At 45.3% G+C, this 27,956-nt stretch overlaps 3 protein-coding genes and 1 pseudogene across 4 annotated transcripts; all 4 read right to left on the reverse strand.

The window, feature by feature from the left end:
* Nucleotides 1-1,296: 1,296 nt before the first annotated feature.
* On the reverse strand, nt 1,297-3,198 carry LOC130387278 (homeobox protein GBX-1-like). Its single transcript, XM_056596297.1, has 2 exons — nt 2,742-3,198; nt 1,297-1,814 (listed from the first exon to the last, which is right to left on the reverse strand). The coding sequence occupies exons 1-2, from the start codon at nt 3,196-3,198 to the stop codon at nt 1,297-1,299; spliced, it is 975 nt and encodes a 324-aa protein (XP_056452272.1).
* Nucleotides 3,199-5,779: 2,581 nt separating this feature from the next.
* On the reverse strand, nt 5,780-12,268 carry LOC130387277 (ankyrin repeat and SOCS box protein 10-like). Of its 2 annotated transcripts, XM_056596295.1 has the most exons (6): nt 11,711-12,264; nt 9,408-9,675; nt 8,573-9,077; nt 7,404-7,517; nt 6,792-7,010; nt 5,780-6,095 (listed from the first exon to the last, which is right to left on the reverse strand). In XM_056596295.1, the coding sequence occupies exons 1-5, from the start codon at nt 12,036-12,038 to the stop codon at nt 6,825-6,827; spliced, it is 1,401 nt and encodes a 466-aa protein (XP_056452270.1). In that variant the 5' UTR covers nt 12,039-12,264; the 3' UTR covers nt 5,780-6,095; nt 6,792-6,824. The 2 variants fall into 2 exon arrangements, with proteins under 2 accessions (XP_056452270.1, XP_056452271.1); XM_056596296.1 differs by lacking the exons at nt 5,780-6,095; nt 6,792-7,010; nt 7,404-7,517 and adding an exon at nt 7,813-8,332 and having other exon boundaries at nt 8,542-9,077; nt 11,711-12,268.
* Nucleotides 12,269-14,720: 2,452 nt separating this feature from the next.
* On the reverse strand, nt 14,721-26,492 carry LOC130387199 (late histone H2B.L4-like; annotated as a pseudogene).
* Nucleotides 26,493-27,507: 1,015 nt separating this feature from the next.
* Nucleotides 27,508-27,956, reverse strand: LOC130387279 (late histone H2B.L4-like; the record flags this gene model as incomplete). Its single annotated transcript, XM_056596298.1, has 2 exons — nt 27,508-27,770; nt 27,858-27,956. Coding segments are annotated over 2 exons (354 nt in total), but the record flags the coding sequence as incomplete, so codon positions are not given.

The raw sequence follows: 27,956 nt of genomic DNA on the forward strand, positions 1-27,956 counted from the left end.
ACACACACACACAGTCATATTTTTCTTATTGGCAGTGCCAAAATCATATTTTAAAATAGGTACAAATTACTTTTTAATAACGACCAGTTAAAATTAGTTTTTATAGCTGAAGCTGAAAAAGTTAAACAAACCCAGCCTTAAAAAATGTTTTTGAAGCCACACAATAATTGACGAGGTCCAGAGATATAAAGTTAGTATTAAATAAAATAATTATTGTCAGATAAAAATATAAACACATGTTTAAGGTTGGGATATTTATAATCATATTTTACAGTTTTCTTCTCGGCTCAGTTAGGCTTTCTTAAATATAATGCCTAATCGCCTGCATATTATCGTTTCACAATAAATCAGTCTCAATTCATATTTTGTATAGCCTAAAATGATTTATTAGGTCGATATACTTTAACATTTCTTCCCTGTTTGATAATTCTTCACGTCGACATTATTCTTTTTTTTTTCACAAAAGAATGATCCCTACAATATCGGCAAAAAAAATTAAACGTTATAAGTTACATGCAAAGATTATCAACAAAATGTACAAAATACAAAAAACAAGCCAAACTAAATAAATTGAATTAGCTTCACCAAACCGGTCGCCTTAAAGGGCATGCACAGAATAACCAGAACATCTCAGGCCCGACATATAAATACATAAAAAATGCATCTTTACAATTTCTTCTCATAGTGCCCATTTATGCAATATATTTACATATATACAAAACAATAAATTAGATCGACAGCATATTGACAGACAGTAGCTCTGCAATAATCCTCTATTCTCGCGACATCTGCTCGTTCTCGTTTCGGAAAAACAAGAATGAACCGATCCCCCGTTTTTTGTGCTTCATGCGTTCGACAAAGTGGAACATTTGGACCATCGAGTCTGTGGTCTCGATGGTCTGTCCTCTGGTTCTGAGTCCAGAATCTGGTGGTCCCGTTGAGTCCAGTCCCTACTGCCTCTGATTCCAGAGCCTGGTGGTCCGTTTGAGTCAGGACCTGGTCCTTAAGTGTCCAGGACCTGGTCCGGTTGAGTCCAGGACCTGGTTATCCCTTTAAGTCCAGGACCAGGTGCCTTCAAGACCAGGAACTGGTCCTTATGAGTCCAGAACCTGGTGGTCCCTTTGAGTCCAGAACCTGGTGCTCCCTTTGAGTCCAGAACCTGGTCCATTTAAGACCAGGGCCTGGTCCTTATGAGTCCAGGGCCTGGTGGTCCCTTTGAGTCCAAGACCTGGTCCCCCTGGTCCCTTCGAGTCCAGGTCCCGGTCTCTTTAAGTCCAGGACCAGGGCCCTTTCAGGTCAAGGCCTGGTCCCCTGCTCTATCTGTTGGTGCTGACTCCTCACCGCGAACCTGTTGACGTGCACCGGGATGGGCACCACGATCTTGGGGTTCCGCACCGGTTCTCCCGAGCGGTTGTTCACGTTACCGGCCTTGATCCGTTTCCATTTGGCCCTGCGGTTCTGGAACCAGATCTTCACCTGCACCTCGCTCAGCTTCAGTGCGTGGGCGATCTGCGAGCGCTCTGTGAGCGACAGGTACTTCTTACAGTGGAACTCCTTCTCCAGTTCCAGGAGCTGCTCGCTGGTGAACGCCGTGCGCCTCCTCCGGCTCTTCCCCGCGGAGGAGCCGCCCGTTGGGAGGGCGTTGTGGGAGCCCGTCTTCAGCTTGGTCTTCTGGGACAGGGAGCCGCATGTGTTGCCGTCCGAGAAGCTCTCGTTCTCGCTGTCCACGGAGCTGTCCTCCCGGTCACTGCAGGTCGGGTCTGCGGACTTACGGTCCATTTTCTCGTCGTCCGAGCTGTACAGTTTGGTTTCACCTGCGATTCGAGAATGACGACAAGATGAACGGGTTAGTGTGGAAACGACATGATGAACGAGAGAGTTTGAACGCGAATGTCAAGGAGGCAAAACCGGAGAGAGATTTGGAACTACATTGAAGATAATAAATGGGAATGTCGTGTCACAAAAAGTCAAATAGATTTATGGTTGATAAAAGGCCTTCTAGACACTGACACTATGCATGCATTATCTCAGATGCTTTCTCGACATGAACGAGTGGGTGAGTTTGAAGTGTATGTCAGGGAGGCAAACCGTTTTTTAAGTAAATGGTGGAACTGAATCCAAGTGTAACTATTGAGGCCTGAGTTGCTCTGAGATGGCCTGGGATTGAAAAGCATTCGATGAATAAATTCAAAGCATGTTTCCCTCTATAGTTATATTAGATCAATATATTTAAGTAAATAAGTGAATCAATAACAGCAGAACTGAATGACACTGTGACTCACATTGGTGACAACGGTGCTTTGGAATCAGTTGGTGTGCCACTGAGTTTGATTTTTTGGCTTTATGCCAAACTGAGGCCTCAACATCACAGTGGAAAGAGTAGGCCTAGGCCTGTAACACTTTAATTTATGCATTTATAATCCACCGATAACGAAGGCCTACACGGAGGATTATTGCAGAGCTACAACATGTAGGCCGACCGCGATAGATTGTTGTTTCTCTTTCTTCTGACAAATTTCGTTATTGTACGTCGCTTTTGGTAAAAGCGTCTGTTAAGTGCCCTAAAAGTAAATTTCCCTAAAGTCTAAATTGCACTTAAGTCTCAATTTACATGTTTATGAAATTTCATTTTTAAGAGCTGAGATCTAATTTACAGTCAATAATTTAAAACACCCACGCCTCCATTCCCCACTCCCTAACTGACCCAGATAGAGGGAGAGAGAGAGAGCCATGGACCCTACCTGATATGGTCTGAAAAGTTTCCGAGAAGTTGAGCAGGTCTTCCCTGGCCTTGTCCCGGGCGTGCAGGTCCTCCTCCAGCGGGCTCCCTTGCCGCCTGCTCCCCGGGTCAACAGCACCAAGCCTCGGCCCGGGCAGCTCCTGCGGCGGGGGGTAGAAGCTGTCGGGCGGGTCGGAGAAGCTGGGCAGCGTGGTGGTGAGGGCCACCATGGAGGGCATCCCCTGGCCCAGGCTCGCGCAGAACGTGTTGGTCAGCCGGCCCGCGAACGAGGCCAGCGGGGCCAGCGGAGGCAGACCCGAGGTGAGGGACGAGTGGGACATGGCTTGCGGGATGACCAGCGGTCTGTAGGGCATGAACATGGGGTAGCCGGTGTAGAGCAGGTGTCCCGGCCGCGGCTGCGGGGTTCCTATCAGGGAGTCGATGGAGAACGCGGTCCCTTGGCCGCCGGGTCGCTGCATCTTGCGCGCGGAAAAATGCGGTTTTAATTTCAAACTTAAGACGTCCGTCCGGTCCTTCCGTCCTTCCCCCCTCCCACCAAGATAAAAGACCCAGCCGGTGCGCGCTACAGTGGTGCAGCTCGAGGAGAGCGGAAGTAGTATGTCCTCTGTTGCGCTCTCATCTCGAGGACTGAATCGCTGCTCCGAAACCTCCTCGCGCTATATGGGACCCGAGCCGTTTGTTTGCTGCTCACTACCTAGTCCTCTGTTTGTCTCTCTCACACACACACGCGCGCGCGCACACACACGCGCGCGCATACACACACACACACACACACACACACACACACACACACACACACACACACACACACACACACACACACACACACACACACACACACACACACACACACACACACACACACAAACAAACACATGCTCTCTCCCTCTCTCTCTCTCTCTCTCTCCTCTCTCTCTCTCTCTCTCTCTCTCTCTCTCTCTCTCTCTCTCTCTCTCTCTCTCTCTCTCCAAATCAAGCTCTTTCGAACTCCTCCCTCTGCTCCTCTTCAAGACTAGGGGTGTGTTTGAGTTTGTGTGTGTGTGTGTGTGTGTGTGTGTGTGTGTGTGTGTGTGTGTGTGTGTGTGTGTGTGTGTGTGTGTGTGTGTGTGTGTGTGTGTGTGTGTGCGTGAGTGTGTGAGAGAGAGAGAGAGAGAGAGAGAGAGAGAGAGAGAGAGAGAGAGAGAGAGAGAGAGAGAGAGAGAGAGAGAGAGAGAGAGAGAGAGAGAGAGAGAGAGAACGTATTGGTTATCATCTGCGGAACAAGGGGGGTGCGAAGGGGGCGTGTCCCCGGGGGCTCATCCATCTTCCTCAAATTACGCTTCATTTCCTTATTCAGCCCCTGACTTTTTGGCCGCCTTGAGAGGCGGTGGTTTCCCAGTGGATAGCCTACCAAATAGACGGGTCGCCCCTAAACCACCCCCCCACCCTCCTCCACCACCCCCTCCACATTGACTGGGAGCTGTGTGAGAGACTTCTCCGGCCCGGCCCCTTCCATAACCGTTGACCACACCAATCCAATCAGCTATTATTAATTTTGATTGATGATAAGTAATTACTTTGGACTGGAGGGACAGCGTAAGGCCACGGTGGCTTTTGTCCGCGTGACGGGACGGATGGCTTGGGAGGAGAGGAGGGAGAGGAGGAGGGAGGAAAGGCAGATGTTTCGCCTCTCTCTCCGGGAGCGGCACTCCTCTTCTCCTGCGGGCTGAAACAATGCGTTGGGTCTCGGGGAAAGAGAAGCAACGCGCCGATTGCTCCCTGGAGAGACGCTCTGTCCGAATGATCAGAATCCAATATAACCCATTTATGAGGTCAACGGCAATCCGTGACAATATGTTGGCCCGCCTGGCTCCGATTGAATGGTGCACCTTTGTCACTGGAGTAAAGAAATGTTGAACTCAATTGAAGATAATAAAGTGGAATATATATGTCTCGTCATAAAAAGTAAAGTAGATTTAGGAGATGATGAAGATAATAGGCCTTCTAGACATTCCACTATGCATGCATTATCTCAACATGCTTTAATAGCGTACTGCCATAATTACGACATCCCGTTCTCTGTTCAGGATGCTGATTTAATCGGAGATTATTTGGCCGTTTAAATGTCAATCCGAGTTGATGATGATGATGATGATGATTAGCCGCATTGAGTCCAGGACGCGCGGCCACTCCAACCGCTCGTCTGATTGCAGGAGGACATCAACATGTCACCGCCATCTCTGATTGGCCCCTGAGGGCCGGGCCATGCTAATTCTGATAATTGCGGATGACTTCCGCAGCGGCCGCCTTGTGATCCTGCGGACTGGTCTTTCTATATCTCCCCCACAGCATGAGGACTTTAAAGTTAGCCCCCAGCTTGGGCATCTTAAAAACAACGCCGTGTTACCATGCAAACTTGACTTCAAAGTTAATTTGTTTAAAGTCACAACAGTATAATTGTATTATTATTTTATGGGGCGGCATTCGACACGGCTTAGAACTAGGCCTATATTTATTTCAACAATTAATACATTTGTTTTCCGTGACTATAATTATATTTGTAGACGTGTTTCCAGCTTGCGGAAAGGTCACTCATTATAAAACGCAGAGCTATTTAAAGCTGATTCATGGCCGGCCTGTTGCCTCCTCCTGATTTAGGTGCCAACAATGGGCCCCTCGCGGTAACCGTCCTGTCTTCTGTGGGCGTTTCATTCAGACCTAACTCACCACTAAAAAAAACAGATATGCCTATACCTTATGTATATATAGCCTGTTTAATTTAGTTACCGTGGTTTTTACCTAGAGGCTACGCTTTATAATAAATATAAAGATCTACTTTAAACCAAATATATGTTGTGGGTTTTTAAATTTAACCAAGGTTCTAATATTCAATAACATTTACAAATAGCCTAATTAAATGTACACATATCAATGCACAGGCCGACGCCAACAAACATCGACCCGTTATATAAAATAAATTAAACTGACTTTTTTTGAACTGTGGCAGTTACACCTATAGAGCAACGATGATAACAAACTAATGAACACATCCATGAACAGCAATGCAAAGTTTAATTTATGAACAAAAATTCGCCAGTTTCAAAAAATGTTAGGCCTGTGACCTACAATATATAGGCTTGGGCTGTAGCATATTTAAGGAATTCAAAATGTGGGATTTATAAAAATATTTTATCATCTCGATCCACGTGGGCAACCAACATTGCCTATGGTCATGATTCATTTGACACGTATAAAAATACAACAACTGTACATCCCAAAGTCGGCTCATCTAGCTACATCTTAGCGGCTCCATGGAGATCTGCGTCAGGATCCCAGGCTGCGGCCCCAGGTCTGCAGCGCCCTCTGGTGGTGAGACCTGGTACAACATGGGAATTTACCTTGCATGGGTTCTAGGAATAAGATCATGTTCAAAACAGCGTTTACATTCAGGGCATTTAGCAGACGCTTTTATCCAAAGCGACCTACAATAGGTACATTTGTCAGAAAAACGAAAAACAATATATAGCTGTCGGCCTACAGTAAGGATGTTCATAGAACCAAGTGCCAAGCACTAACAATTGTTAGGTTAACCCATTCCCAGAATAAAACATATTTAAAATATATTTAAATCGTCTCTTTCTCCACCTTGAATGTGCTATATCAACTACACAATAAAAACCGTATGGCTTTATGGCGAAATATGACCAAAATAGTGAGCTATATTTATATTTCTTTCAGATTGATTCAGCCTGCTCTATTAACCACATCTATGAACCACATCTAAGATTTTAGTAAGTGTTTTTTTTTTAATTTTACATTTTGCCTAATGTGGGAAAAGAGAGTCAATGAGGATTATGGGATTTTGAGCACACATTATTTCCCAATAAATCTTGCCTGTCTGTCTCTCCGTCTGTCTGTCCGTCAAACTGTTGGTCTTTCTGTGTGTCCGTCAGTCTGTCTCACCACCGGTTTATTCTTACAGACATCTACAGAGCATCTTCTAAGCATTCATCCAACAATCTGTCCCCGAACTCAAACACTAAAACATTATTAAACACATAAATAGGCCTACTCAATCCGGAACTCAAGCGTCCAATCACGACGCTTAATGGACGAAGCCCGTGAAGTGCAGCAGCAGGTAGTTCTGGATTAAGGTGGGCAGGGGCAGCTTCGGGACCACCCTGAGCAGACGCCCCTCCAGGTAGACCCGGACCCTGCAGCGGGCCAGGTGCTGTAGGGAGCGGGGGGTCCGGGCCAGGGAGAACAGGGACTCATAGAAGTCCCGGTGATCCTGGGTTTGGGAACGAACCACAACAGGACACTTCGGTGAGTGTGGACGTTTTCTCTGCGGTTGATTGAACCTTTCGCCGCACAAATTAAATCAAGTGTGTAGGAAAAGATACGAAATAAGCATTCATATATTAATATTCATATAGCCTACTGTATATGTTATATCTATAATATTTATATCCATAGCCTACAACCAATATATTTAGATATGACATTGAATATAAAATAAATCCAATGTAATTCACCTCATCATCAGAACAATCTCAATAAATCAATCATCGAGAATAAAAACGTGACTTTAAAGTTTTCCTCAAATCGACAACGCAACAGTTGCGACGCCGAGATGATGATGATGAGGATGATGATGATGAGGATGAGGTCAACATCTCCTTACCTTCAAGACCTCCAGGGGCACGGCCTCCACCCAGGCGTCCGTGACCTTCAGCCGGCTGTAGGCGTTCAGCAGCACCTCCACGGTACGAGGAGACCCGCAGCAGTGCTTCAGCACCTGAACACACACGCACACGCACACGCACACGCACACACACACACACACACACACACACACATACATAAACGCACACTCACGGCCGTCAGGCGGGTTTAGCGACACTACAGCTAAAGAGACGCTAAACACGTGGACGGTGGAAACCCGTTCAGCGCGACTGAGCTCGTGATTCCATAGTATAAAAATAAGTGAAGTAATTAAACACTTGTGAAATGAACAGATTGGTCTTCCCTCTAGGGGTTTAACTGGAAATTATGCAATTAGCGCTAATTAATCTCCTATTAACACTTGCCTAATTAGGAGCCGTGCCTCTTTCTGCTGTGGCCCACGTGGGTTCAGCAGCGATAGTGGTAGTCAAGCGCCCCGCGGAGTGGGAAACGCCTCACGTCGTGCCACGGAATAGGGAATCGTGAGGTTGTGAAGACTTTAGTTTCACACAAAGCCGGCTTGTTACCTCCAAGTGTGTTACACTTTTTGTGCTGGCTTTCCTTTTGGAAATAAAAAGAATGTCAAACTAACTGAATCGACGACCAAGAGTTTTTGTGTGCGAGTGTTAAAGCTAGGGTAGGCAACAGCTTTTTTAGACACATTTTTACTAATCTGTTGAAATTCTCTTAACCTAAAAGAGAGAAATAAATTAATCAAATATTTTGGCAAAACTTCAACCCATCTGTAGCTGTTGAGGGCCTGTAATAACCAGTCCAATCATTTAATTCTGCCTGAATGAATTGATTGGATGGCTTTCCTGTCTGTCTACCTTCCTACCCGCCTACCTGCGTGCACTCCTCCCATGCATGACCTGAGTATTCCTCAAGGCCGGGCTGACCTACAAAGCCAACGAGCCAGTCCTCTTTTTTGGGAGAGTGGCTATGTAACAAGGGCCTGAAATAAAAAAAAACTGAAATAATAATAACTGTAATAATAAAAAAATAATAACTTTATTTTACAGGAGGTAAAATAAAGTGGCCAAACCATAGTTAAAGTAGATGAAGATGAACGTACCATGGAGGGTAAAGGAAGTAAGATAAAGTTAAAGCAGCTGTAGATGGACCTACCACGGGCAGGGCCCCGGGCCACACCCGTATGGACCCGTAGTTGAGCAGCGACTGCACCACCCTCTCCGGCTGGTGCGCCGTCTTATAACACGCCACCTTCAGGATGTTGTGCATTGGCGCCTCGCCGCCGTAGTCCATGTCGTTCACCCCCGCCCCGTTGGCCAGCAGCAGCTCCACCACGTCCGCGTTGGCCTGCTTGCACGCCATGTGCAGCGGCGTGCGCTTGTCGCGGTCCAGGGGCCCCACGCGGGCCCCGGCCGCCAGCAGCAGCTGGCAGACCCGGTGGTAGCGGGTCAGCTCGTGGGCCTCGTGGGGGTGGGCGCAGGCCGCGCCGAGGGGCGTGAGCTCCTCCTCGTTGCGGCGGTCCACCGCCGCGCCGTAGCGCAGGTAGAGGTCGGCGTGCTCCGGGAGGCCGTGCCGGGCCGCCACGTGGAGGGGCGTGTCCTCCTCGTCCACGCTGCGGCCCGTGATGGCGGCGCCGTACTGGAGGAGCTGCCGGGCACATCTGGGGTTAAGGGGGGGGTTAGAAGGTTTTTGGTTCGAGGGAATCCCTAGATAAGATGGGAGTGTGATTAGTCATTAAAAGCCCTTCCCTGTGCCTGCCACCCCTATCCCTAGCCCATTCTGCCCAGAAATTGATTTTTCCATGAAAAAAGAATCAACAAAGAACCTAAATGCTACTAATGCTATCATTGTTGCATCGATTCTCAACCTAAATCATACTAATTATATCATTGTTGCATCGATTCTCAACCTAAATCCTACTAACACTACCATTGATGTGCATATTCTCCTCAACTGTCCACCATCGACCCTCTCCCACCCGTCCACTCACTCGAGGGACTCCGGCAGGGTGCAGACGTGCAGGGGCATGAGGCCGTCCTCGGAGACGGCGTTGGCGTTGGCCCCGTGGCTCAGAAGCAGCTTGGCGCACTCGGGCTGGCAGCTCTCGCAGGCCTCGTGCAGCGCCGTGCCGCCGCCGGGGGCCAGCTCCACGTCGGCCCCCCGCTGGAGGAGGAGGCGAAGGCAGTCGGCGAAGCCCCGACATGCCGTGATGTGAAGGGGCGTGGTCAGCTCCTGCTCGTAGGATAGGGACCACAGCCCTGGACAGGAGGGGGAGGAGGAGGAGGGAGGAGGAGGGAAGGAGGGAAGGAAGGGAGGAGGAGAGGAAGGGAGGAAGGAAGGGAGGAGGAGAGGAAGGGAGGAAGGAAGGAAGGAGGAGAGGAAGGGAGGATGGAAGAAAGGAGGAGAGGAAGGAAGGAAGGAAGGAAGGAAGGAAGGAAGGAAGGAAGGAAGGAAGGAAGGAAGGAAGGAAGAAAGAAAGAAAGAAAGAAAGAAAGAAAGAAAGAAAGAAAGAAAGAAAGAAAGAAAGAAAGAAAGAAGTAGGGAAGAAGAAGAAGAAGAAGAAGAAGAAGAAGAAGAAGAAGAAGAAGAAGAAGAAGAAGAAGGAGAAGAAGAAGAAGAAGAAGAAGAAGAAGAAGAAGAAGAAGAAGAAGAAGAAGAAGAAGAAGAAGAAGAAGAAGAAGAAGGATGCGGCAGAGAGGGGGAGAAAAGGTCAAGTTTAGACGCCCCCATCAGCTTCATTGGCATTCAGGTAAGACACTCCACATAGTAGAAATGTAAAGTTAATCAAATCCTCCACTTTGGTTCATAAAAGATGATGTTGCTTGATGTCGTGCCTCCTCAGAACCGGACAACTTATCTCCTCCAAGAAAGTTTGTCACAATATGTCTCAAACTTGTTTCATATTTCCAAGTCTCCGGGACGACGTACTCAGTCCTCTGTAGTTGAACCTGAAGCTCTTCCACTCCTCAAGGTTGCCGGTGTCATAGACAGAATCGACGAGGAAGGTGAACTCCTCGTCATCCATGATGCTGATCAGTGTCACACCGTCTCCCACCAGGAGAGCGTTCCAGAATTGATAAACGCAACCGCTGGCCTGAGCTGTGGCGATCACGTCGCTGCGGTAGGACTTCGACTTGCAAAATGCAAACTTGGAGAGTTGACGATCCATAAATATAAAATCGGAAACAAAAACGACGGCATCGACGGCGCCGTTTCTACGGTTTCATTCTGGTAAAGCGTTGAGATTTGATACGCTGCGCTTTCTCCTAGAGGAATCAAACCACTTAATACAGTCAGGTCAGGGTTATTCAGGGCATTGTAACGTGATATCATGTTCAGCCCTGTGAACCGTGCCAGGGGTACGCCTCAGCAACAGATATTGGGTCACATGTGGCGTGCTAACTGTTGCATTTGCACCGTTGCAGTCAGTGGTGAGGGGGTTGTGGGGGCTTTATGTTGGATGATGAGTGCATTTAAGCAAATTGCAACTTTGCAGTGTAATGCCACCAATGCATTATATTTTCAGTATACTGGATGTCAGACAATTCTAACCCCCAGCTCTGATGACTATAAAACATAACGGCATGACTTGGCTTGAATGTACTCTTCAGGTCTAATTTCAAATTGTAGAAAACCCTCATACACTCTCAGTGTCAGTTTTCAATTGCCAGTGTATCCAATGAACTCAGATTATTTTGAATCGTTAAGGCTCTATCCAACAGAAGTTGCGTGGCATTTTCCGAACATCTTTTGTGAGGCGTCTGCATAAAGCCGGAAATTGGAATGGGACATTGTGTTTCAAAAATTGGGAGGGTTGATGGTGGTGGCTAGGGTAATGTAAAGCGAACTTCCTAGCCTATTTAAAACGTGTCGATCCCTGCGCTGTGAGCGATCAGTTGACACAAGAGCCATTCAATTTGAAAATAATACTTGTAAGTCTAACACCAGTGCAGGCGTGTGTCGGATAGACATCAATATATCAGAATTAATCACAAACAAATGTTTGGGGCGAAAATATATATGAAAAATACCTTTATTTTCTTTTTTTGTTTTGCTGGGGCTATATCATGGTAATAGAGTAATTCAACAAGAGCTAACCCAATTTGGGCCACACACACACACACACACACACACACACACACACACACACACACACACACACACACACACACACACACACACACACACACACACACACACACACACACTTCTTCAGACATCATTGTCATCAACACTGCTCAAACATGAACCTCCACAAATTATTACTAAAAATAATTACCAGTGACGTCTCACCTTCCCCGCTGGCGACCCAACGCATGTCCCCGCCCCGGGGCTCGATGATGAAGTTGGCCCTGGAGTCCTTGGGGAACAGCTCTCTGAGGGCCTCCAGGTCTCCGGTGTACAGGGCGTTCTGGGTGACCAGGTCCTTGCACACCGCGGGCGGCGCCGAGGTCCCAGACGCCAGCAGCTGCCGGCTACGGGCCTCCTTCTTCAGCATGTAGCCGGTGAGCTGGCTGGAGGCCGCACTCCTCTGGTGCCTGTGTCGCTCCAGCATGTCCTCGTCCAGCTGCAGCGAGCGCAGCGCCGTGCTGCTGAAGACGAAGCTGCTGTTCTGCGACATGTCGGGACTCGCTCGAGAGAGAAACGTGTCGGGAGGTAAACGCCGTGAACTCGAATCTCGACGCTTATGCGGCAGTCGTTCCGAGGCTGCTGCTGCCCGCCGCCGCTGCGTGTTTCTGTCCGAGGTTCTCAGTCAGGCTGACATGTTCACGTAGCCTACGTGTTGCCAGCTGCTCAGAGGTTGAGCCAACAGGGTTGTTTTGATATCTTACACCAGGGGCCCCGGCCGGCAGCGTGACACGCCGCAGTTCTGTATTTATAGCACCTCAGTCGGCCTCTCATGTTGTCTCGCCTCCCAGCTCCCAGCACAGCTAAACGGTTTAATTGAACTGCTGTTGTTGACTGAATGAAATTTGTTCAATCACTGACCGCTTCCAACACACACAAGGCTGGCTCACAGCACATTTCTGTTAAGACCAGATATTGGATAGGGTCGTGCCTTTATAAGGTTTATACAGCAGGTCCATACGGCAATAGCCTGTATGAAAATATATAGGCCTACTTGGAAACAAACTTTTAAATATTCACGTTATGATTCATAACCACAATATACAGTGTATTGAAATTTCCGGCAAAGATCACTTACACAGGGGAGGGCTAATGGGGTTATATCCTTCTGCCACAGGCACAAGGGTTTGTATAATTCAAATTACAAAGGTCAATGGTTTAGTCTGAATGTTTTTTTTGTCGAGACAAAAGGTACATACTATTATACTTCTATTATACTACTATATGTGCAGTTGTTATTGTTCTTCAGTTTCGGGTTCGTAAAGGAAACCAAATATGCTGCGTTTGGAGGAGTCAACGAGTGCAGCGTGTGTGTCTGTGTGTGTGTGTGTGTCTGTGTGTGTGCGTGTCTGTGTGTCTGTGTGTGTGTGTGTGTGTGTGTGTGTGTGTGTGTGTCTGTGTGTGTGTCTGTGTGTGTGTGTCTGTGTGTGTGTGCGTGTGTGTGTGAGTGTGTTTGTGTCTGTGTGTGTGTCTGTGTGTGTGTGTGTGTGTGTGCGTGTGTATGTGTGTGTGTGTGTGTGTGTGTGTGTGTGTGTGTGTGTGTGTGTATGTGTGTGTGTGTGTGTGTGTGTTAATGGCTTTTCTGTATCCGCGTGTTGGCTCCCTCCATCAGAACATTAGAGTCAATGACTGGCCACCGCTGTGTCACTCTGCCCCACGCATCGCCCGGTGATGATGGAGGGACCGCCGCATAATTAAGGCTTTTACGCCCACAGACAAGTGTCACACACGCACACACACTGACACACACACACACACACACAAACACACGCACACGCACACACACACACACAAATAGACAAACCCCTATTCCCACACAAACTAACATACACAAACACACAAACAAACAGACACAAAACAGACCCACATACACGCATAAACACACACATACACAAACAGACCCATACACACACACAGAGTGACACACAAAAACACATGCACAAACAGACACAGACACACAAACAGAAAAAAATATACGCGTCGCACACACACACACAGACACACACACACACACACACATCTCTTTTTGATGGATGGACCATACTTATCTAGTCCTGGTTACCAGCACAAACACACGAACCACAACCAAACTGAAACCTCTTCTGAAACATCCCTCAGGGTTCTGGTGGAATAGGAGTGATTCAGGATGAGACAATGACGGAATTGGCTTATCAGTTGCCATTAAAAAACCCTGTGTATTACGGTGAGCTACGATGCTCAACAGATTACCATGGGCTTGTGCTTAAGTCGACCGACCTGTCCAGCACTCTGCACAGCGAGCCAAGCTATTCCTGACAGCAGAGGTTACTTAGCCCCGGTTCCGTTTTGAAAGCAGAATTCATCGCTTTGTGTCATCCACAAACTATCTTCGTATGGAAATCAAGGACATTTACCCTGCCGCCGATCACATTAAAGTGAAGGCGGTGTAAGAGTTTCAACTTTGCAAACACACATTACCAGAGAGAGACAAGGAATATTGTTTTTGCTGCTGGAGTACATCCTTTTAAATGATATCCATAATGAGTTTATAATATGCATCTGGGCTACCTCCTTTCTACTTTGATGTCTTCCAAATGGCCTGCGTGTCATCAGCAAAACATGTAGGCACTTTCCCGCCTCATTGACTCCCAAATGTATTTTAAATATCGTTCCTGGTAACGCAATTATTTAAAACGCTGAACTAAACACTTACTAATGGGGAAAAAGACAGTGACTCCGATAAATTCATTTCTGAAATGGTGGGCATTCATGGGGGCTTTTTTCCCCCTTCTCCCTTTTTCTCCCCCCCCGCCTCCTCCGCCACTACCCCTTCCTCTCTCTGTGAAGCGGAGGAAAGTCTTTATGACAAGGAAAAGGCATCAGTTGTGGCTGCACCCCCCCCTGCCCTCGGAGGCCCCCCGCGGACTCACTAAATCTTTTGGTTTCCTCACATTAGCCACCAGGCGCTGACTGCAAGGGGCTCTCTGTATTGTGGTCATCCCAGTCTCTCTCTCTCTCTCTCTCTCTCTCTCTCTCTCTCTTTCTCTCTCTTTCCCTCTTGTTCTCTCGTTCTCTCGATCTCTATCTCTCGTCTCTCTCTCTCTCTTTCTCGTCTCTCTCTCTCTCGTCTCTCTCTCTCTCTCTCTCTCTCTCTCTCTCTTTCGCTTTCCCCCCCCCCTCTCTCCCCCTCTCCCTCCTAGGGGCGGTGGCTTGAGACCGGACACACGGAAATCAGAGCTCTCGGGACGAGATGGAGCCACTTCATTTATGCAATCATAGGCAATTAGTTCCCTCTGATTATGTGCCTCTTAATGCTGTTTTGAGTACTGCAGTGCACAGTGATACAGAAAGAGATTAACGCCCTCCCTCCACACCAAGCAGTCATTTAATATACTGAGACCGTAATGAAATGTACACAGTAATTACTGTAATAATGAAAGCTAATGGGTTTGCGATTGTTTCGGCTGTTCGTCTACGGCATACTGTGCGTGCACACAAAGTCCAAGTTTAGAGTGTCACCATGGTTCCTAGCATAAATTCACCCTTTTATAAACGGGGCTGACGATTACTTCTTCGGTGTTAGTTATCCTTATGAGATGACGTCGGATCGTGTTTGTTTCACATGCTATTCTTTGCCATTTCCGTTTTAAAATGTAGGTAGTTGTGTGTAGGTCAGTGAAAGGTAAATCGGCATCAATAGCAGTCCAACTGTATACTGTACGTTGGAGGTCACCATAGTATCACCATGACTGATTAACAAAAGTGCCCCTCTCTCTACTTGGTGTAGAGTAATCTGACCTTGGCTAACCTCCAATAAGTGCAATTAACCTTACACAGTACAAAACCCATTAACTATACCTCATCATATCATACATATCATTATGTATATATACATATAAAGCCTCAGTCTCCAACTGAACAGTAGCCCTGAACTATTCCGTGGCACCAGGATTACTTTTTGCCTCGGAAAGCCGTGAGCCCACCCCTACCTATAATGCATCAGCCTTTGCGGATTCCAATTGTCTCTCAATGCACTGATCAACACGCAAATAGCGCCGCGCTTCATCACGACAATTGAGAGGTTCATATTTCAAGCTAATAGTCCTCGATAACTTTAACCATCAATCACAACCTCATTTCATTGCGTGTGCAGTTAATACGCGCTTCTCTGCCAAGTGGAACATTTTCTAATGATGCGCTCGCGCACGACAACAAGAGACACACGAGCCAGCCCCGGTCTCCACATCACTAATGCATCCATCCATAATATGTTGGTAGCAGTCGCTCTAAAGAAGACAGCAATGAGAATGGCCGGGGCCGTGGGTGTGTGAGTGTGGCTGTGGAAAAAACAGGAGCCAAGATGGGAGACCTACATGGCAATGATAATCAAGGACAAGAAAAAAAAAAACCTGGCCATTAAAGGCCATCATCCTCCTAGCATCTGCAGATTTTCTATCATTACCACGATCCCCAGTAAACATGTGAAACGAGTTGCCAGAGAGACAGGTGGCCGGGAGGAATCACGTACACAAAAGTGTTAACATGAGAGCTTTGTAGGATGAAGCGGTATGTATGTATGCACAGGTTAGGTTGATGTAAACATGCTAATTGGTAAGACCTTCTTTTTTATTATTTTCCATCTTTATTATGTATGGCATCTGCGTGATCTCATTAGACTCATTATGTTGCAATCAAAGACTATTCAGTTTATGGATAATCACTGATTGGTCTTTCATGAAGCTAATGAGCAAGTGCAACAGGCAGCGAGTCCTGCCGATGCCTGCGTTTTCTGTACTGCATTAAAACACACTCAAAGCCACTTTTTTTTTTTTTGCCAGTTGGTAGACTGCAAACAAGGTAATGCTAGGTATTGTCATATTTGTTTAAAGAGCAGCTTTATGTTTACATGAAATAAAAGGATAAGTTACATTTCATTCTTAATGCATTTGATAAATGTTGATTTAACAGCATCCACATTGGATCCTTGTTTACTTTCTGTCGATCCACATGAACATGAATGCACACGGAGGCATCTACATTAAACCCTTGATACATTTGCGTCGATCGGAGCGAACATAACAACCATTGTTGATGCTTGAAGACCGATGAGAAGGAATGTAGGCTATCTTCAAACAATTTACACATGCTTCTGCTGTCCCCTGTAGGATTACAGACACAACTACAACAATACAAACCAAAACTGCAAGAGACATTTATTCAGGCTTCATAAATGTCTCTAGGCGTTTTAGTACATAGGGTTAGTGCTCTATCGATATTTTTTAAGAAAGAGCACAATTTTATAATTTATAGCAAAGTATTTTGCGGAGCCCTCGTATTGCCCACGGAACACTGGGGGTCCAGGGACCCCAGGTTGAGAACTACGGTATAAAGCAAATATAAAGTTATAAGATTTGCTTGTCTTCTCTATGATGCGGAATCCCACCCCTAAAATATAATTAATTTCATTATGATTTAAAGCAATGACATGGAAAATTCATTTTGGAATTTCTAATGCTGCAGGAAGTATGGTATGCATGGTATTTTTATAAAAAAAAAAAATAGGTATTATCTTTGTCCATCTTATTGTCCAATCCAATGACAGCTCTGTGAAACAGGTCTGTTGACTCATTGTAGTTAATGTGAAAGCGAAGTCGACTTTATTTCAGTACTACTAACTAGCCTATGAGCCTCGGATTAAGGTGAGTTGATATCTTTACACGTATGTTCTCTTGTAGGTTGTATGTAGGAGTAGGGATTCCTGATTGATGTTTTGATAGAGGGGTGGGGCCAAGTGGTAGGGCTGAGGTTTATCCGAGTCACACTCAAAACAACACAATGTGTCATCGGCAAGTGCTGGCGAACGCTGCACAAGTAACACCCGAAAACCACAAATGCATTTTTTTTCCAGTTAATAAGGATTAATCAATTATGATAATTGTATAATCCGATTCAATGTATTATAGATATTCTATAAAACAGAAAATCGCCAGTATGTTGATGACATTTTGAATTTCCCCCTTTGCCGGCATCTGAAGCCCGTGTCCGAGTTGCTAAGTTGCTGCACTTGTCCCCGCTCCTCCAGCAGACAGGACAGGAGCACGGACTACATTAATTGCATGCAGGGCCGGCGATCGGCATAGGCGAGCTAGGCGACCGCCTAGGGCGACAAATGCGTTGGGGGCGCCCTCTGGTGGCGCCCTTAATTAAAAAATATATCAATTAAAATATACGACGCGAACGGAGAAGCGAGGGGGCGCGGGAGCAATTGTCAGGGCGGCCCGAAACCGTCAGCGTAGCACCCCCCCCCCCCCCCCCCCCGCTCGCAAAACCTGTCCAGGGCGCAAGTTGATTTCGAGTCGCCTAGGGCTCCGAAACGGCCAGCGCCGGCCCTGATTGCATGACTTGGTTTATCAATTGATGGCGTGAAACGTCTACGTTGTAAACGTTTTGTGAGCGTTCATGCTTCCCTGATCTCTTTCCTGAGATATGCCAAATAAATAACCAAAGAGAGTCAGAGGAATCCCCAAGTGGTACCATTTCATCTGGACTGGACCCCAGCTGTTCCTAGAGTGGTACCATCTCATCTGGACTGGACCCCAGCTGTTCCTAGAGTGGTACCATCTCATCTGGACTGGACCCTAGCTGTTCCTAGAGTGGTACCATCTCATCTGGACTGGACCCAAGATGTTCTTAGAGTGGTACCATCTCATCTGGACTGGACCCTAGCTGTTCCTAGAGTGGTACCATCTCATCTGGACTGGACCCAAGATGTTCTTAGAGTGGTACCATCTCATCTGGACTGGACCCTAGCTGTTCCTAGAGTGGTACCATCTCATCTGGACTGGACCCCAGCTGTTCCTATAGTGGTACCATCTCATCTGGACTGGACCCCAGCTGTTCCTATAGTGGTACCATCTTTGGAGATGAGGTGTGCTCTTGGTTCTCAAAATACAGAACTTTGTTAGTTGCAATCATCAATAGCTTTTGCTGCCGTTGTTTAACAAGTTTGAAAAAAAAACCTTGTCTCATGTTGTTGGTTTTTGCTAATATACACTAAAATTCTTATTGAACACTTGTTATAATAAGAATGATTCCACACTCAACGTAGTCGGATTAATTGATGTATTATTTATACATCTATTTTAAACTTATCTTGTTTTCTCAATCAAACTCTCTCCCTTCACATCAGCCATCAATACTGACTGGTAATAACAGAATCAAAAGGCCTCAACACATAAATTACTACTAAATATGCAGATTTTAGCATTTTCTATTCAACCATTTTGTGTAGGCCTATTTTTTAAGGCGAAATGTCGAAGTACCCAGTTACAAAGTTTCTTATTGGAGAGACATGCTGAATAAATACATCATGTTTTCAAACTCAAAAATAATGGTTAAAAAAAAAGGGCAAAAGGAGAGAGTCTTACTCGATGTACATCGAAAACATTTTGAAGCAGGAGGGTTGTGCTGTCGGACCCCAGCACCCCCCCCCCCTCCCCCCATAAAAATTTGTCTTACTAAACTGCTTTTCTCGTTTTTTTTCAGGCCAACCCGACACCGGAATCTCGAAGTCATGAGCATCATGAACTCCTTCGTGAACGACCTCTTCTGCTGCCCGGGGAGCTGGCAAAGCACGCCGTGTCCGAGGGGACCAAGGCGGTCACTAAATACACCAGCTCCAAATGAAACGCGCAGACTTTATTTAACGTATTTTGATATGTAGCCTCCTAAAAGAAAGGAACGTTAACTATCTATTTGATATCATCATATTCTTGTAGATGGCCTATTTGTCTTGTTCTGTGAAACAAAATTGAACATCGAAGCTCGGTGCCGTCCCCACCCACAGCCAGACATGGGCTGATGTGTACCTTAGTGCTGTAATACTTGAAGTATGCTTTCAACATACATCTTCTACACTTAACTGAGCTTTTTCAAAAGTTTATTTAGAATATATTTCCGATGAAGTGTATTTCGCTCAGGATGTCATCAAGTGCAACTGTAATATAGGCTACTAATGATAAGTATGCTACTGCTGTAATACTTGAAGTATGCTTTCATCATACTTCTTACAAGTATACTTAACTGATCTTCCTTAAAGTTTAATTTGAATATATTTCCGATAAAGTGTAATTGCATCCTTGGTCCGAGATTTCCGTGAGGAGCACCCTGATAGACCTGGTGGGTCGCCTGGAGGCGCCCACTGAGGGGGGGTGCTGTTACCGCCGTGGCCGTACCCAGCAAGCAGGCAATCCAGGGGCAGACGTTCCTGAGGTTGCTTGGCCAGGCAGCTCCACACAAATTCATGGCAGTCTGGAGAGAAAGAAGGTGTCTAAACAACGGTATGTTTGTACTAGCGCTTTATATGTGTGTGTCTTAGTTGGTGATAGTCCACTCCAGATGCATGCCCATCTCTCTTAAATACTGGTTATAAAGGCTCATCTCTTAAACACATGTGGTAAGTCATGCCCGTTCAAGATCAGGTTAATTAACGAAAGGTGATGAACAGATTTTAATCAGAGACCTCACAAAGGCTATAACTCTAATGTTTGATATGTAACTTATTTACACTGTAAAGAATAAGATGTTTAAGATGTGACCTTTTTAATGTAATTTTGATATGTCTTTTCATTGTGATGTTCTGGAAATACAGGGCGGGAAGATAAATGTTAATAGGGAACTGGAATGGCCCTTAGTTTAGAGCATTGTGATTGGCCAAGTGCTGTGGTCAGAAGGATCTTTAAAGCAGATGAACTGGTACAACTGGCAACAGCTGTGTTCCCGTCGGGATGTGCTGGTGCTACTGAAAGAACAGATGCTGTGCTGGGACCCGGCTGGAGACAAATACATACCCGGGTAGCCATCTATCTCCATGTTTGAGTGGATGGAGTCCTAGTCCAACATCTCCTCCTCTCGGTTGGTATTTGGCATATCTCACCGTTGGCCTCTCTCTTTAGCGGCCTGTTGGTCAAACCGCACAATTCCACTCCAATAGCCACTCCTGCCTTTAGTGGTTGAAGAGGAGAAGCATTGCAGACATGAGGCTTTGTATTAGGATCTATGTCTGACCAACCTTTGCTGTGCTTGCTGAAATGTCATTCAGACGTGTCAAGATGGGCTAAACATTGGTATTGTTAAAAGGGAAGCAGCTATTAACCAGTTTCACTATTGCCCTCGCTATTAATGCGTCAAAAGAGTATACTAGTTTAGTTTAGCTTTTTTATTTCGAACATGTTCGAGTAATAAAACAAAATAAACGGACATCCAAACAAAACCAATGAGAATAGTCAATACAACAATAACAATAGTCAAAACAATAGTACAGAGTTTACGGTTTTTCTTCCACTGCTGTGAGGAATAATGAACTGGGATTTCTCACTACAAGAGAGTCGAGTTACAGAAAACTTGGTTCGGAAAGAAGAGATATTTGCTAGTTTGCTTAGAAACTATATCAGTCATGAAAGATTTCCACTTAAGTTGCCACTACAACTACTACAACTGCCCTGAAGTGAATATCATGCTTGTTGGGTTTGAGTTCATTGAGTTGTTGCACTTAATGTTGGGCCACTGTTTTTCAGTTTTGTGACATCATCGAATGATGATGTATGTGAGCCCTTTGCACTGATCAAAATAATAACCATCATGTGGCTGTTTGAGCATGGAAAACATGAAATGAATGCATGTTGGTTCAATTAACATACCGTACATAGGTTATGAATCTGGAAGATTTTGTAGGTAGTGGCCATCCCCAAAATGCACCAAAATACAGGAAATCATATCCAACAAAATCTAAAATGTGTAGCTTCTCTCAGTTTTCGTCTGGTTGAAGTGCACAGTCACATGGCCCCCTGATGGTGATGATGAAGAATTGCGGCCCTCCTCCTCATTCAGAATGAGGAAATGTGGTCAAAAAAATTTGCACGGAGGAACAACACATTGTACAGTCGAGATCTATAGCCCAAAACGCGTATTCCTTGGTATAGCTCCACCTAGGGACCGGCGTGTCTGGATTTTGTTATCTGAGTAGCGGTGCCTGACCTGGTTCTAGTCATGCAATTGGCGCGTGTGCACCATTTACGGTTTGGGCTGTAGTCCCACTTTCACGGGGGGAAGAATAAAAATAACAAACACTACAAAAACAATAGGGATCAAACCTGTTGGCTTGGACCCCTAATAAAGGTTTCACCGGAAACACGGGCTCGCCGTACTTCCATGAAGCGACGTTACGCAATACTAATAAGCATGGCGGTATAGTTCCGAATGTTCCTAGCGATTAACCAATTGTATTGAAGTTTAAGCTGCAAAGTTTGATTGAAAAGTACCTACCTTGTCATTATCATTCTGAGTTAGATAGCCATAGATCCACAAATACATAAATATTGCAAATCTTCGCAATTTTCAAATGGACGAAGAATCTCCCATGTGCTGGACCTCTGTGAGTAGTACTTTCTTTCACAACATGCCCTCATTCTGACTTTAGGATTGTGGAACCATTATCCTAAATTGATCTCCAATAATCTCTGCCAACCTGTTTTTGATCTTTGGCATTCCCTTCATGCCTTTTAGTATACTCTTCGACGAGGAGTGTGTACGTTTAAGAGACTTCTCGTTATGAGTTGTTTGTTATTTGCCACACGAGTGGTGATTGCACCATGTCGCTGACAACACTAAATAAACCATAACACACACACAATATAACGTAACTTTTATTTGCACTTTAATAGCGCCGGCAATTGTGATACTGATAAAATAGCTTCTTCCCTTTTAACAATACCGATGTTTATCTCGTCTTGACACGTCTGAATGACATTTTAGCAAGCACAGCAAAGGTTGGTCAGACAGAGATCCTGATACAAAGCCTCATGTATACAATACTTCTTATCTTCAACCACTAAAGGCAGAGGAGGCTGCTGGAGTGGAATTGCCCGGTTTGATGAACAGGCCGCCAAATGGAGAGGCTCCGCATCATCCTGATGTGGAGATGTTGGAAGACTCCACCGACTCAGACGTGGAGATGGATGACTTGTCGGGTATGTACTTCTCTAGCAGGGTCCCAGCACAGCATCTGTTCTTTCAGTAGTACCAGCACATCCCGATGGGAACACAGCTGTTGCCAGTTGTACCAGCTCATCTGCTTAAAATAACCCTCTGACAACAGCACTAACTCGTACTCGACTCGTGTCTGAAGACGGAATGAATGCAAATAATCTCTTATGTGTGTGTTTTAGGGGTTAATGGAGAATCTGGAAATAGAAGACCATGAAATTGTCCATCCTGCCTAGGCCCAGGTAAATCTTCATACAACACTAGCCAGGAGAACATACAGGTGTTAATTTTTCTCAGCTAACTAATGAAACATTCATTTTCTGCTACAACATAGATTATCTAGGCAGTTTTTAGTCTTTTATGTTTCTGTTAGACAAGGGTAACTGCTTACCTCGTTAGTTTTTGGTGCACCAGAGGACACTCGGTGTGGCGGGTCCTTCTGGGCCCTAACAAATTACAAGGGGTCGAGAAGGACTAGGTTTTAAAGATTATGGCTTTATTACAACTTGCGTAAAGTAGTAGCGAAACCTGAGTTGGTTTGCAATTAACTCCCGTACAGTCTACAGGCCTCGAGTTATATTCCCCATTCAGTGGCTTCCCGCAAAACACCTTTGGCCAATCACAATGCTCTGAATTACGGGCCATTCCCGTTCCCTATTAACATTTATCTTCTCGACCTGTATTTCCAGAACATCAAAATGAAAAGACATATCAAAATTACATTAAAAGGTTACATCTTAATCATTACAGTGTAAAGAAGTTACAAATCAAACATTAGAGTTATATCCTTTGTGAGGTCTCTGATTAAAATCTGTTCATCGCCTTTTGTTAATTAACCTGATCTTAAACCGACATGACTTACCTTATGTGTTTAAGAGATGAGCCTTATAACCAATATTTAATTGAGTGGACTATCGCCAAGTAAGACACACATGTACATTCAAGCAAGCACTAGTACAAACATACACAACCTTGGCAACAGTCGTATACAATGAGACCGTTGTTAAGACCCCGTCTTTCTCTCCAGACTGCCACGAATTGGTGTTCAGATGCCTGGCCAAGCAACCTCAGGAACGTCTGCCCCTGGATTTCCTGCTTGCCTGCTACTGAGCTCAATGTTAGACTCCCTGGTTGAAATGTATTAAGTCAACTTAAAGGGGACATATTATGAAAACCAAACTTTTCCTGGGATTTGGGGTGTTGTTTTGGGTCTCTGGTGCTCCTGCACTTTAAACTTTTTTTAAAGGTCTCTTTTAATCTCAGTATACTTAATCTATTTACAGCACCACTAAGTGTACTTCGCCCATACTAAGTACACTTCAGTGTCATGCTTCATTTCGAAGTTCAAGTTCTCTTAAAAAGTCCCAATATTATGTTAGAAATACACTTGCAAAGCACACTAACAACATTGATTGATTATTTTAATGACCACACAGCCAGGCTGGTGGAATTTGTTGTCAGCTTGGTACAGGTTCCAACTTACAAAACATATGACACAGATATACATACAGAAATACAAACTACACAATACATAAGGGCCATGCTTAATCCTTAACGTTCCGAGTCAGAAAGTTTATTGCAGTTGGGATGAAACTTTTTTAACCGGGTTGTTCTGGAGGCAATTGTCCTGTAACGCCTCCCAGAAGGCAGTAGTTGGAAGGCATAGTGTTCAGGGTGAGTGGGGTCGGAGATGATTTTTTCCGTGCTCTGCGTAGTGTCCGTTTGTGGTAGAGTGAATCAAGGGATGGAAGGGGTGTGCCAATCATTTTGGATGCTCTATTTATGATGCGTTGTCGATGAGTTCCGTTGTTTTTGATGAGTTGAGTATGAGTACATATTTCAAGAGCACTATTATAAGGAATAAGATCACATTTCAAATGCATTGAAGTAGAACTTGTCATGTTGTCAGATTATATTGCTCACATAAAACAACTACATTCAGTGTATTATTAGTTGACTGGATTCATCACCTTGAACATTATCCATGTGCTTTTAAACTGTTATCGAAGCATTATTGAAGTGTATGTGAAATATAAATGATTGCTATATCCTAAGAGTCATGGTACATTGAATTTTGTCTTTTTACATTTCACTTTGAATATGTTGCTTCTAGATCAGAAATGTATTTCAGGTGTTATGATAGAATGAGATGAACCCAAGCACAGACAACGGATGTTGTATTAAACCAGAGGTGAATTGTATTGAGGACGACAGTAGTAGGGAACAACAGGAGGTGGACAGGGCAGGCGAAGATGGATTCCAGGCATCTAGGCAGGCAGATGAGCACACGGGGGGATGGCAGGCAGGTACGGGGTTGGTGATCCTGGGGCAAGGGGAACACAGAGATTTAACACGGAAAAAACACAAAAGCTATCTTGCTATCCAAACATTCACTAGTGCCGAGATTGGTCTCTACCACTGTAGCTGAAACAAGGATCTGGCAATGATTGGCTGAAGAACCGGGGTTTAAGTGGAGCAGAGATGATGAGTGGAGATTGATGACAGGTGTGCAAGTCTGACAGGTGTAGAGCTGGGGGCGGAGCAGAGCAGGACAGAGCATCTGCTGGGTACGGCCACGGCCGTAACAGTACCCTGCCCTCAATGGGCGCCTCCAGGCGACCCACCAAGGTCTATCAGGGTGCTCCTCACGGAAATGTCGGACCAAGGATGCTTCAAAGATGCAATTAAACTTTATCGGAAATATATTCAAATTAAACTTTAAGGAAGATCAGTTAAGTATACTTGTGAGAAGTACGATGAAAGCGATTTCATCATACGTTTTCAGTTAAACTGAAAACGATTTCAGTTTAACAATGGCTAAATGTTTCCATATATCAAAAAATACAATAAATAAATAAATAATCAACAAGAATAGCAGCCTACACCCCCATCTAGCGGCGGGAGATGAAACTCAGGTAGACCCGGAATCAACCAACAGCAACACGTGAACGTGCATGCATTTATTCCAACAAAATAATGAAATCAAAATACAAAAACCTGGTTCCTTTCTTTTAGGAGGCTACATATCAAAATATATAAAATAAAGTCAGCTCGTTTCATTTAGAACTTGTGTATTTAGTGACCGCCTTGGTGCCCACTGTCCTCGGACACGGCGTGATCCCCTGGCAGCAGCAGCCTCACGGCTGGTGATGGTTGAGCGCTGGTTGTACTGCGCCAGGCGCGACGCCTCCGTGGCGATGCGCTCTAAGAGGTCGTTCACGAAGGAGTTCATGATGCTCATGGCTTTGCTCAAGATGCCAGTGTCGGGGTGGACCTGAAAAAACAAGAGAAAAATAGTTTGATAACACAATTTTTTTTTTGGAGCGGTGGTACACGTGTCTAACGACGTCATTACCCACCTGCTTCAAAACTTTGTAGATTTACATCGCGTAATAGTTCGGAAGATTAGTCAACAAATCGTTCACTTTGAGATGCAAGCATCAAACTTGGCAAAAATATTCTTTGGGACCCACTTCTTCCAAAAAGCCCAAAAAGCCTGTAAGAAATCCAATATGGCCGCCATTTTCCAAGATGGCCACCCTTGAAAGCCATTAGACTTGGTATTGGACTTGGATGGAGATTTGATAATCACATTTTGATGATCGTGGTATCAAAACATAGGTTAAAGGGTCCAAGCTTTTAAATCCGGCAATAAAAAGTTCAAAAATATGTTACATTGTGAAGATAGACGGCAATGAATGGCAAAAATGATTCTTGTATAACTTATTTTTTTGGTGAAGGAAAACAAATTTTGTTTTGGCTACTTCAGCAGGGGAAGGAGGGCTAAATAAGTGCATGCTTTTTTTCCGCACATAAGTCTTCCCAACTTAAAGAAGTATGGGCTTCTTCATTTTCATCTCTAAAGTAGTAAGCTTCCTGCTGGAGGATGTAGATGCAGCATGCTGTCACCTGGTGAATTTGGCATGTTCTTGTCACACCTGAGGCAGAAATATACGACTCTGCTATACCTGAAGAAGCCACACCACCTTCTACAAGATCCCCTGTCCACCCACTGCCTTTGAGCAAGGTACCAAGAGGTCTCAAAACATTCATCTTTATGTGGAGCCCACTAAACATAATGACAAATTTCTGCTCGCCATAAAGGTATGGCCATTGCCATTGCACCTGTTGGGCAAGTGCATAGATTGGCTGGTCTGCTGTTATGACAGGGAGCTGATCTGGATTTACAATAGCATCTCTGACTTTGTCCATTGAATGTTTAACTGTTGCAACTGAAAGAGCTTCATCCCGAAGATGCGGAAAAAGTGATGTAGAGCTTACTTCAAACTGTACACCTCTCTTTTTCTCTACATGGTCTGTCCGAGGCTAACTCGCTCAAGCCATTCATATTCGTTTGTCAACAGGATACTTGGCAAAGGATCGTGTGTTACATCGCCCTTGGGAGGACAGGGATTCTTCTATGTGAAAAAAGCAGGATAGAAATGCGTACATGAATCAGGAGGTTCTTGAACTTTCCTAACCTTGTTGTTCCTAATTTGAATGCGCTCTTGAACTTCACCTCGATTTCCTGATAATGGATGCTGAAAGATAGATATACTTGTACCATGGAATGAAGTAGTTGCAGTTGTCGATGATGGGTTATGGTCAATGTTATCCATTGCAGCTGTGGAAAATAGGCCTTTTTACTCAGAATGGGGGGACAAACCACCCCTTGTTCAAGGTATCTATTCAAAACTGCATCTCCCAACTGTGCTGAAATGTCAAGTACTCGGTCATACGCGATGCTGAGACCATGGTCATGAAGCATCTCTTCAAGGTTTTTTGCCTGCGTAATATTTTGGCAGCTGTGGCAAGAACAAGAGCATCAGAGTAGTTTGATGTTTCAGACAAGACCGGCCCAATATCTTTTTTAAAAGCCAGAAGATCATCTCTTCCTTTCTTGTATGCTTCAAGCCCAGGGATCTCTGCCAAAAGGCGGTCTTTCAGTCTAGTAGAGTTTACGTCTGGGATGTCTGTCACGAATTGTTGAAGCGGCCTTGGTCCCCTCGGACACGGCGTGCTTTGCCAGCTCCCCGGGCAGCAGCAGCCTCACGGCGGTCTGCACCTCCCGGCTGGTGATGGTTGAGCGCTGGTTGTACTGCGCCAGGCGCAACGCCTCCGTGGCGATGCGCTCGAAGAGGTCGTTCACGAAGGAGTTCATGATGCTCATGGCTTTGCTCGAGATGCCAGTGTCGGGGTGGACCTGAAAGAAAGAGAAAAATAGTTTAGTAACATCTTTTTTTTGGAGGGGGGGGGGGGTACACACGTGTCTGACGACGTCACCACCCACCTGCTTCAAAACTTTGTAGATGTACATCGCGTAAGTCTCTCTCCTCTTGCCCCTTTTCTTTTCTTTTTTCTTTGCTTTCTTCTCCCCTCCTGCTCCTGC

This window comes from Gadus chalcogrammus, chromosome 8, assembly GCF_026213295.1.
Source record: "Gadus chalcogrammus isolate NIFS_2021 chromosome 8, NIFS_Gcha_1.0, whole genome shotgun sequence".
Classification (NCBI taxonomy): Eukaryota; Metazoa; Chordata; class Actinopteri; order Gadiformes; family Gadidae; genus Gadus; species Gadus chalcogrammus.